This window comes from Pinus tabuliformis, chromosome 6 (assembly GCF_031772625.1).
Source record: "Pinus tabuliformis cultivar Carrire ecotype Pingquan chromosome 6, CPIR1, whole genome shotgun sequence".
In the NCBI taxonomy this organism is placed as follows: Eukaryota; Viridiplantae; Streptophyta; class Pinopsida; order Pinales; family Pinaceae; genus Pinus; species Pinus tabuliformis.
This window is the reverse complement of record NC_142292.1, coordinates 932,986,000-932,998,580: the sequence shown is the minus strand read 5'-3', so window position 1 is coordinate 932,998,580 and position 12,581 is coordinate 932,986,000. Positions and strand designations below refer to the sequence as shown.

The window sequence follows — 12,581 nt, the reverse complement described above, 5'->3', positions numbered from 1 at the left end:
CTAGAGGCCATTTAGAGCCTCATTGCTTATGTATTTTGTCGATGATATGTATTGCACTCGGTGCCATTTTGATATATTCACCTTTACATGGTATATAAATGAGCAATCTTTGCATATTTTGTCTCTATTGGCTTGGAATCATGGTTTTAAATCTTAAAAATAGTTTTTTTCATTAAAAAATAATTATTTAATGTATTTTTCTAAAACCGGTTCGTTTAGACCAAACCAGTCCCGGTTAGACCGGTTCCGGTCGGTAAACCAGTTCATTAGGTGGACCGGTCCGGTCACCGGTTCCGGTTTTAAAAACATTGGTGCTCCTATTTTCTCGAGAGCTTATAAAAGCTCCCTGTTTGTCTAGGAGCTTTTAGAAGCTCATTGACAAGCAGGGAGCTTCTGCAAGTTCCCAACCATGTGGGCCGCAAAATCCTAACCAAAAATTAATTGGATCATTGTTGATTCTCATTCCAAAACTGTTCCAAAATTAAAAAAACAATTGAATCTATTGGGGATGATCCCTCTTTGCTATTTATATATGTTCACACTCAAAATCAAAGTTGTCAGTTTGCTTAAGTGAATAAACATGGAACTTTGTACACTAGCACTAAGAATTGAACAACTCTAATTCACACCTTGAAAGTTTATAGGTAGTGAACATATTCCTGTTGATTGAAATTCAATATAGCAATTTAGGATCATAAACATCAAACTAAAAATATCAAGGACTTCAAATGTTCCGTGTTAGTTGAAACAACCCAGCTCATTCACATGAGAAATAAGTAGTGGTTTCCATCTAAAAAAATGTGAGGCACCCAAATATTAACCACTCTTGAGAGCAATTATAGTGTTGGAGTTGGAATAGGGAATTGACAAAAGATTGAGTGTCATGGTTTATGTGTTGAAAAACCAAGTACAAGAGAATTTCTGAACGACTGGGAATTACTTGTGAATGTATTAGGTCTTCTTTGCAATTTAATTCACTTCATCAAGTAATTACACTTTATATATTAAATGAACAGTAAGGAGAAAGAAGAATCACAATGCACAATAACAAGAGATACCAAAATTAGGTCAAAGATCAGGGCAAAACCCCACAAGGGGAAGACCCAACCAAATCTTTCTTAGAGAGATCCTTCAACAATACATCAAGACAAATATTATACTAACCCACACAAGTGCTAAGTCTCCACAACTGAATGCCCAACAAAGATCAGCAAGGAGAGGCTGATCCTCTCATCATATACAGAAGACAGTCAGATTAGAACTCAGATCTAGGCTCAGATCTCAGACCCAGACTTCAGATCACTATAATAATAAGAAGATATTGGACATCAGACTTCAAATCACAATGATAATAAGCAGATCTCGATTACCAGACTTTAGATCTTGACGATAATAAGACAATCTCGAATACCAGAGTTCAGATCTTGATGATAATAAGCAAATCTCGAATACCGGAGTTCAGATCTTGATGATAATAAGCATATCTCGAATACCAGACTTCAGATCTCGATAATAATAAGAAGATCTCGAATACTAGACTTCAGATCTCAATGGTAATACACAAATCTCAGATCTCAATGATAATACACAAATCTCGAATACTATACTTCTTATCTCAATGATAATAAGCAGATCTCAAATACCAGACTTCAGATCTCAATGATAATAAGCAGAACTCGAACCTCTGACATCAGATTATAAGTATAATGAGCAGATCAGTAAGGTATGTATGTTCCAATAGCATGCAATGGAGAGCGAATTAACCTGTATATATAGCCATCATGTGTCATGTCCCCAATTTTGATTTTCTGCATTAGCGACAATTTTGGAAAGAGACATTTCCGGCATTGGGATTTAGGAGATAAAAGGAAAATTGTAGCTCTACTCGAATGTGGGGGCCACAAGAGAGAGAAATTCAACCAAGGAGGGAACTCACACTCTTGGAGAGAGAAAAGAGAAGGAAGTGCAAATTAGGGAGAGTGGGGCCACAAGAGAGAGAAGAGGCCAACAAATTATAAATAGAGCTTGAGGGCCTCACTTTGGTATCTTTTGGTCATTTTACAATTCAACATTATTTGTCTTGCGCTGCTTAGTACAAGGGATTTTCCAGGAGGAAATTCCAACTCTACCTTTGGTGAACTTCGAGTGTCACCCTAAGAGAGCCATTGGGAGATTGTGTTGAGGATTTAAGGAGTTGAATTTGCAGGCTATTCTCCAACAGGGGCATAATACTCCCAGGGCGCAAAAGGCATATGTTGAGGTTGAATAGAGCCTGTTGTCGCACATAATGTCTAGGCACCACGACAACGCTCAGAGTAAGGGTTGTCACTCTTGATCCTTACTCCGTTTAGACTCTGTCCTAGACAAGTCAAGAGGGGTAGTCCCTAAGGTAAATTAAAGTAAATGGATGAGAAAGCCTGTGGATCATGGGCTCTAGGAGATTTTAATGATGGACAACCTGATGAATCTGAATGAATCTCGATTAATTCGGATGAATAGATTAAACACCAACGTAAACAAGACACGACCACAAGATAGAAACAATTATAGACCAGTGCCTTTATGCTAAATTAACTGTAGATAAAGTAAAACATGTTATCCAAAACACTTTACAAATATGTGACAAATAATGACAATCATGAATAATCAATATAAACGCCAGAAACTTTAACACGCAAGAGATTCCACATTTTAAATGTTCTAGCAATCAAATTTCAAGAGATCCAAATACTTTAAACAACCATGAAATTTAAATGCTAACCAGTTTTGATCCTAGATTTAAGATGATTTTCATTAACTGCCCAAATCTAGATTTAATAAACCTTTTCAAACAGTCAGTGTGATTTAAAACATTTATTGCACCTCAACCATAGAAAAACATGCATTTAATGGCACTAAGGAACCTCAAATTCAAATCTTAATTATTCCTTAGGCGATAACTAAAGAAGTAAAAAAAATCGAAATCGAAATTTTTAATGGGCCATAGGCCACATTAAAAATTTGAATATTTAAGCGAAAACCCCTTAATTTATTTCATTTTAAATCCTTAGTCACAAATTTTAAAATTTTTAGATTTTTTTGGTGTTTAGAATTTTTAGGTTTTCTAAAAAAAATGTTATGAATTTTTTTTAAATTTTTTTTAGAAATTTTTTAAAGATTTTTAAATGTTTTTTTTTTAATATATTAGTTTTTTTTAAGTTTTAGAATTTTAAAATAAAAATCATAAAAATAAAAATGAAATGAAAACTAAAAAAGAAACAACAATCGAAATTTTTGGAAACTTAATGATTCCTAACTTAAGTTTGATTTTAATGAAATAAAAAAATATATATACACCCTAGCTAAAACTAAAACAACGCACATATCACAATGAAAATAAAAATAAACTATGCTAACCCTAACCATATACATGCAATCGAAATAAGAAAAATAAAATAAAAGAGAAAGTCGAATAGAAGAGTGCTTATTGTCGTTTGCAGGTTTGCGGGAGGAGAACGAAGGTGCAGCAAGGAGGGTTGAAGGCTTTGCTGCAGCTGGAGCAGAATGATGGAGCTGCAGGAAGGAGATGGAGGCTGCGTAACGAAGACACGGGATCAATGTTGTATTGGACCGCCCCCCCCGCCACACCCCATTAGACTGAATCTTGGTGAGATAGGTGGTTACATCATTGCCCTTGTTTATCTTGACGGGCCTCAGCTTTTCCTTGAGTATCATTTTTTTGTTCTTAGACGGATCCTAGTACAGCTTGATGATGGCATCCCACATCTCCTTTGTTGTTCCTTTTTCAACGATATGTGGGATGATATGATCCCTGGCTCTGTCAAGAATCATCCTCTTATCTTTGGCGTTATCCCTTTTGTACTCATGAAATTGGATCAGATCTGTTGGCACAACAATAATTGTTGCAGCAAACTCCTTCAGATCATGCTTATCCAATAGAAAGAGCATCATGGGCTTCCAGATACCAAAGTTGGAGGCTCCATCCAACTTGTCCTAATTTCTCAATCCCACTGCAGCTATGTCTGGAAAATTTGCGAACTTAATTAAACTGGAGAAATTAATAAACTAGGTTATGAAACCCTCGTTCTTTCTCTTCTAGGCCCTGCGCTGATCTACTCCTGCAAAATCCTGTTATGGAAAATCATTGTCTTAAATCTACTCTTTAGTGCATTGATCTCTCTGATCTGCACCAACCTCGCTCTGATACCATGTGAAATTTCCACGATTGCAGCTACTGGGTATTATTCTCGTAGCTTATGCAGTTTAGTTGTCTTCTATAAATTCATTACAACAAATAATGAACAATCCACTACTGCAATATTCGCAAATAAAAAATGTTGTGAAAAATAAAATGTTGGAACTGAGAAAATAATGCACACACACAATAGATGACTCTAATATTTTTGGACAATTGTCCTTGGAAAAACCTTGTAAGGAAAACTAGTGTAGCAGATGAGGGTTTTATCATTATTAATCTTCAGCAATTTGAGAGTACAATTATCTGCTTGCCTGATACTGGCAAAGCTGCGACAAATAATAATCTCCATTTGCAAAATAATCTGGAGACACAGAGACTCCTCTGCAAATCGAACTGGCCTCTCCCAAGCCACTCGTAATTCTCCCTGGCACTTGCACATCCTAACATAAATGTGCACTGTAGCTCTGGGATAATTCACACAGCCTCTGGGAACCCTTCCCTGCAAGTCATTCTGCCTCTAGCAACTCCTCTGACCCACTCGCTTTGTCTCCGAGTCATAGATCCGACACTGACAAATTGAAATGAGCTCCTCTAGGCAAATCGCATTGGCTAACTAGCTACTCACACTAGTTGCATTGGTCTCCTCTACAGATAAATTTGGCCTCCTCTTCCTGTCACTTGAACATTGGAAAATATGAGGAAATATTCTTTGGAGTCTTGCTCTCAAATCTTTGCTGGAATCCCTCTATCGGCGTCTCCTTCTACTTCAACTATGCCCTTGTTGAATCACTGCAACTAGGTGCTTAAGTGTCTTGTGTGTCTTCTCCAAACCCATCGACTTGCTCTTATAATCTTCTGTTGGGCAACCAATGACTATGATCACATCTCAATCAATGGCTAAGACCATCTTGACTCCATCAAGTGACTTTTCCGGAAGTGTCTAGAGAAAAATCAATTTTCTTCAATTAATCTGATTTAATTAACCAGTTTTCCTGAGTTAGGAAATATTTAATAATTGGTCAATTAATCCAAGTGAGGTGTTTCTAGGGCTTTTATCGTGAAACTTTTTCTGGGTTTTGGAGATGTCGTGTTCCTTAGCCTCTCAGACACCATAGAGACTAGAACACCTGTCCACTTCTATCGAAAAATAACACTCCCTCTTAGCGAGGAAGGTGTTCTCCATTACTCCCATCTTGTCCCTAAAGAAGACATTTTTTTCCTTACACAAGGGCTTTGTGATCTATGGGAACATGTTATAGCAGAACTGACCTATGTGCTGATGTCTAACATTTGTGATTGGAAATTATTCCACTGTTTGTCGTAAATTAGCAAATTTCTAGTAATTTCATTTCTTCACTCCTAGTTGACGTTTACCTCCTGGAAGCAACTTGACCCCTCCAAACCAATTCGGCCTCCCTTTGAGACTGTGAACCGACGTCTACAACTACATATCGACAATTTACTGCGTCCTGTCCGACAAACTTGCACTGCTGCAAATAGCCACACCCTCCACTAGAAAATTGATCCATCAAACTAAGAACTGCTTCTCCTCTGCAAATCAATCTAACTAGAAAAGTACCTTGTTCCCTCGGCAACTCTCTTTGCCTTAGTGAACTTGTACTACCAGATAGACTGCGTCCTCTCTTTGCAAATAGATCTCCCTTTGTCACTGAGAAACTAGAAATCTTTGTGAAGAAGAACCTCTGGCAATCACTGTCCACCATGCTATCATTGTGCTACTCCGATTCACCTGCTACATGCTTTAGCTGAACCAATTGTGCTTCCATTGTGCTACTTTGATCTCACATTGTTGATTCCCTTGTGATGCCTCTGCGTTGTTGCTATCACTGCAATAGTGAGTCTAGATCTCACTGCTACTATGATTCTTGGGCTCCCAGAGCAAATGTAATAATCCAATTGAGGAATCCCATACACAACAACTGGATCTGATCTACTAATCCGACCCTCCACGGCTATGATCTAGATCTCCATGCTGCTCCTTCCTCGGACCTTTCCCAATCTGGCATACTGGAGTGTCATACTCCTCATCTTCCCGAGGATACTATCATTACAAGTGCAAATTCATCTTCTAGTCTAGAAGACAAATCCTTAATTTCTGTTGGAGAAATTGTTTCGTTCTCCTTCTTGTCTGTCTTCCTCTTAAAACATTGGTTGATAGAGTGACCAAGTTCACCACAGCCAAAGCACTTGACTTTGACAATTCCTTCTTCTTCCTTTCTCCTTTCGAGTCTTGTCCCTTGCTAGGACCTTTCTTCGCTTTCCCTTTACTTGCAAGAGCGACATTCTCTTGTTCTTCCTTCACCTTTGCTGCCTTGCCACTGCTTCTAGTAGTCCCTTCGACTAAGTTGATTCTCAGCTCTTCCTGAGTGAAATCACTCCATAAACGATCCTGATTTGGAAGCTTGTTGTTGAAATTTCTAAGTCTATCCGTTAGAAATTTTCTTTGTATTCTTCTGGTTTATTTCTCCTACTTGTTAAGTACCAACAAGTTATTTAACTACATAAACATCGAAATAAACACTATACAGTCTCAACCATCTATCGATCAACAGCCGAAAGAAATAGCAAACACACAAGTGACACCGTTATTTTTGGACAACTCGTCCCCGAAAAAAGCCAATGCGGGAAAACCGGTGCAACAATTTTGAGGGTTATATTATTATGTAGTATATCCTTGAGTACAACTGGGTGCCAAACTGGCTCACCCGACAGAGAAAAATAACCGGTAGTAATACCTCTCTATTCGGAAGCAGGTATTCAAAAAGCTTGCCCCACGAAACTGTCTCTAGCAACACTGAAGCACTGCGTCAGCCCTCCTGGCCTCTACGTCAACCTCAGAACCCTCTGCGTCAGCCCTTTGGGGCACTGCGCAGCCTTTGGGACCCTCTATGTCACTCCTGCTGCCCTCTTCGTGGATGACGCAGGTCCTCTGGCCTTTGTGTGGTCTCTGTTGGGCTGTGCGTGGCCTGCTCTAGCTTCTGTGTCTGCCTCTCTGCCTCTGCGCTGGTCTCTCGGCACTATCTTTGCCTCTCTGTCCAGTACTCACTGCCCCTCGTTGTTGATCACTGATTCGACTTTACTTAGCAACCCCGCTCTAGTAAATCAAATGATTGATCACTCTGGTGTGTTCTCCAACTGACCCTCAAGCCTCCTCTTATACTTTTCTTGTTGGTCCTTCAACGGTCGAGATTACATCTCTAATCAATGGCTAAGATTAGATTTGGCTTGATCCATGTCTTTTGGAACCTTCTAACCCAGTTTTATATTAATACCCATTAATATTTTATTTTTCCTAAGTTTAGACTTAGGAACTCCATTAAAAATATTAATTATTTTAATATCTCACAAACCGGTTAGAATCTGCCCAACCCATTTCTGGATATTGGGGATCTCATGTGCTTTAGCCTCTCCACCAATTTTCATGGCTAAATCACATCTGATGCTACCCCAAATCAACACTTGTCACACCCTAAGACAACCTAGGCGAATCTACACCATTCCTTGGTAAATGCATTGAGTGCTATATGCACTAGCTCATCATTTTCTGGATTCTCTCCTACTGCAGCGAGTACATCTCTGATAGACTGAATCCTAGTGAGATAGATGGTTACATCTTCGCCCTTGTTCATCTTGATGATCCTCAACCTTTTCTTGAGGATCATTTTTCTACTCTCAGACAAATCCTAGTGCAACTTGACAATGGCATCACACACCTCCTTTGCTATTCCCTCTTCTGCAATATGTGGGACGAGATGATCCTTGAATCCATAAAAATCATCCTCTTGGCTTGGGCGTCATCCCTCCTATACTCATGAAACTGGATGGGATCTGTTGGCACAACAATAACTACTGTAACAAACTCCTTCAGACCTTTCTCGTCTAATAGAAAGAGCATCCTAGCCTTCCAGATATCAAAGTTGGAGGCTTCATCCAACCTGTCTTAATCTCTCAATCATGCTGCAGCCATCTCTGGAAAATCTGCAAACTCAATTCAACTGGAAGAATTAATAAATTAGGTTATGAAGCCCTCGTGTTTTCTTGTCCAGGCCCTGCATTGATCTACTCCTGCAAAACCCTTTTGTGGCAAACTATTGCGCTAAATCTGCGCTTCAGTGCACTGGTCTCTCTGATCTACACCAACATCGCTCTAATATCATGTGAAGTTTTGACGATTGTAGCTACTGGGTATTATTCTCCTAACCTATGCAATTTATTTGTCTTCTGTAAATTATTACGACAAATAGCAAACAATCCACTACTGCGAACTTAAAAAAAAAAAACGTTGCTGAAAATAAAATGTTGGAACTGAGAAAATAATGCACGCACACAACTGATGACACCAACATTTTTGGACAATCACCCTTGGAAAAACCCTGAAGGGAAAACTAGTGCAACAAATGAGGGTTTTATTATTATTAATCTTCAACAATTTGAGAGTACAATGATTTGATTGCCTGATACTGGCAAAGCTCCAGTAAATAATAATCTCCGTTGGCAAAATAATATAGAGATACAAAGTCTCCTCTACAAATCAAACTAGCATCTCCCAAGCCACTCGCACTTCTCCTCGGCACTTGCACATCCTACCAGAAATGCGCACTGTAACTCCGGGGTAATTCACACACCCTCTGGGAACCCTTCCGTGCAAGTCATTTTGCCTCCAACAACTCCTCTGACTCACTCACTCTGCCTCCGAATCATAGATTCGACATTGACAAATTGAAACAAGCTCCTCTGGGCAACTCACATTGGCTAACTAGCTACTCGCACTAGCTGAATCAATCTCCTCTACAAATAAATTCAACCTCCTCTTCTTGTCACTCAAACACTCGAAAATATGAGGAAATCTTCTCCAGAATCCTACTCCCAAATCTTTGTTGGAACCCCTCTACTAGTGTCTCCTTCTGCTTCAACTGTGCCCTTGCTGAATCACTGCAACTGGGTAAGTTGAACTGCTCGAGTGTCCTGTGTGTTTTCTCCAAACTCCGTTGACTTGCTTTTATAATCTTCTGTTGGGCAACCAACGACCATGATCACATCTCAATCGATGGCAAAGATCATCTTGACTCCATCAAGTGACTTTTCTGAAAGTCTCTAGGGAAAAATCAATTTCCCTCAATTAATCTGATTTAATTAACCAATTTTCCTAAGTGAGACTTAGGAAATATTTAATAATTGGTCAATTAATCTAATTGAGGTATTTCTAAGGCTTTTCTCCTGAATCTAGGTTTTGGAGATTTCATGTTCCTTAGCCTCTTAGACACCATCGAGACTAGAACACCAGTTCGCTGCTGCCAAAAACTAACAAGAAATACTTTTTTGATTTCTTGTATGAATATATGAACTAGCAGGTGGTATTACTTCAACATGGGCTCAAAACATGTAGAGGAGAAGCTGAATATTTTGTGGGATGTTTGCAATGCTCCTTGTGGGAAGCAAGTGGCAGTTTATCATATCTGCGACTATTCTTCTATTCTGTTACTGTCACTATGCCTTATGAAAGGGTGTGTGTTGGGAGGCGAGACTTATTACATTTTACATTTATTTCGTAATATGATATTTAGTTATATTACATAATTTATATTATTGCCTATTATGTTCATCAGTACCATGTATTATGTTTTATTATTTTAGCAGTTGACTTTTGTTACACTAGAAGAAAGGGAGTTTCATTTCTAATCCCATGGAGAAAAAACAGTATTTAAACATTGGATGGAACGTTCTTTTTCTCTTCAGTCATTGTTGCTTTCTTTATTTTATGAACTTATTCTCCAAGGAACGCTTATGTGCTAACATAAGTTGTATTCTCTAAATCTCTATTATTGTCAGTGTCAAGATGTTATTGTGCAACCTAGAGTGCTTATAAACATGAAAAGCTTATGTGTTGAATTAAAGTATATAATATATTTCTCAATGTAATTAGCATCTTTGAAATAATATTCATTGCAGATACAAACCATCAACATCCTTGCACATTGATTGAAAAGCCATAACGTCACCCCTTATACTATTTAATTATGACTTTTGCAAATTACATTGCAATCATGAAATTGTATCAATTTGAAAAGTTGGAACTATTATGCGAGTGAAATAATGTATTTTGCTGATATTGGTTCATTTGTGACTTGTTTATATTATTTTTCAGGGTCCAGTCAACTATGTTGCTCTGCACTGTGTAGAACCAAGTTTGAGACCATTAGCAATGGCAATGTCTACTGTGTCCATACACATATTTGGTGATGTACCATCATCTCCCCTTGTGGGCGTTCTCCAGGTTTGTTTGATTCATCATGAATTGGCATGTTTTTTAATGTTTCTTGTTCCTCTTACTAGTGCGTAACACCTTGTTTATCTTGGACATATTGCTTCTTATCAGATTATGCTGATTGACCTCCAAAATATGTGTAACTCTTTAGGCCTCCAAAATATGTATAACTCTTTAGAATGTTTGATTAGTGTTGATTAAAACCCTAAAGATTCAAATTCCTTTGGAATGACTTATTCTATGCAATATACAGTGGATTACTATCAACCATAATGTGGTTTTCACAATGCATACTTTTCTATGTCAATATATTTGACCCATTTTGAAACAAAATTGTTTGTTTGTTTATTACAAGATTGTTTGTTCAACTTCTTTCTATAAAGTACTATTAGTTGTTGTTACCACTCCTACTCATGCTTAGATTTACCCATGCTTAGATTTAAAAGTCCTAACCACAACAGGAGAACCTAGAAGCAACTAGCAGGCAAACCATCCACTATTGTCTTGGTGGCCTTGGCCCACACTTTAGACTGAGGGATCCTAGTCTAGGGGGTTGTCCCTAAGATCTATCTAGCTAAATCGCGTAGAATGGGGAGGGTTCAATAGCTAGAATTGACAACCAAATCTAGAAACCAATAACAAATTTGCATTTAAAGATAAAATAAAATTTGAGTGTGCAAATTACTTATTAGATCACTTAAAATTGACATAAGTTCCAAATGATTTATGAGTTATGCACATGTTTTTGTATGAGAGTACTGGAAAAGACTTAAATGAGTGTGGTAATTGTTAAATTTCTAATACTAGATCTGATTTATTTATACCTCAACAATTATTTTATACCCAACGTGAAATTTCTGCTACCCAGAAGGTGCTATTAACCCAGTTTATTATTCCTATTACTTATACACAGCAAATTTAAATCTTTAGCTGGAGTAATGAATAAAAACATAAATAGCACAATTCACCAAAAAAATATTGCAGTGGAATACATGAGAAACCATTCACACAAATGAGACAAATTTTTTGGACAAATGTCCCTGGAAAAACCCCAATGTGGGGAAAACCACTCTCCAGTCAGAGCGTTTTATTATTATCTTTAGCAAATCTGCTATTAAGAAATTACATAAACTATTACAACCTAAGTCACCTGACACGGGGATTCGGGACACGTAGGATTCGAGATTCGTGGTGTCGGATTCGGACACGCTGACCCCCCGGAACAGGACACGTTATATATTATTTTATTAAATATATATATATATATATATATATTAAAAATTAGATATTATCATATTTCTTACACAAATTTTAATTAATGATACAAATTTATTGATTTCAAACATAGATCTTCATCTATAGCTATTAGCATGCAGAGTACATACAAAATTCAAATAAATGTCAGTGGTACTGGTCACATAAATGATAAATCTATTAAAAATTTAAATCATGATTCATAATTCATAACTGAAAGACAACTTACAACTACAAGATAGTAAGATAAACACACTGACAATTGTAGTTTTCTCATTAAGTCATCAAATCAAAATGTGTTACATAGGTAGTGTTGGTGCAATGCCAATGGCAAATAGAAATAGAAAATATAAAACAACTACAGGTATACAAGCCTCAAGGCATCAATCAGCATCAGAATCAGCATCATTGTCCCCATCATCATGGTCCCCACTGCTCTCCTCTGCATCCTCCTCCTCCCCTGTATCCATAGTCGCCTCTACATCTGTTGGTATGGAGGTTGACCCCTCTAAGTCATCAAATCTAACAGGCTCTAGCACTGGATCATTGAGATCCATGTTGGCCAATGCCAACTCAACAGTGGTGTCCAGACCCATATCATTAGGGACAGTGTTACTTGGGAGCGGGAGCAAAAGCAGGGAGCGGGAGCGACATATTCAGGAGCTCTTGGTTTGGTGCTCTTGATTAAATACGAGTTCCATACCCTAATACATGACAAAATTCAATGGAAACATTGCAATCCCCCAATCCTAAAATCCTGAAAAACTGATAAGTCTGCTAGATTTTGAATGAAATCCAAAATTCTACTTTCTCCATATGAAATCCAATGAGGTCGGAACCACT

The 12,581-nt window shown here is 37.8% G+C and overlaps 1 protein-coding gene across 2 annotated transcripts in view; it reads left to right on the top strand.

The window, feature by feature from the left end:
• The window catches only part of LOC149261990 (Major facilitator superfamily protein), a 399,155-nt gene that overhangs the window by 342,978 nt on the left and 43,596 nt on the right, over positions 1-12,581 (top strand). For both annotated transcript variants that reach the window (XM_089423184.1, XM_089423175.1), the window contains one exon: positions 10,365-10,493. In XM_089423184.1, coding sequence (XP_089279310.1) covers positions 10,365-10,493 — 129 coding nt within the window. The remainder of the gene's footprint in view (positions 1-10,364; positions 10,494-12,581) is intronic.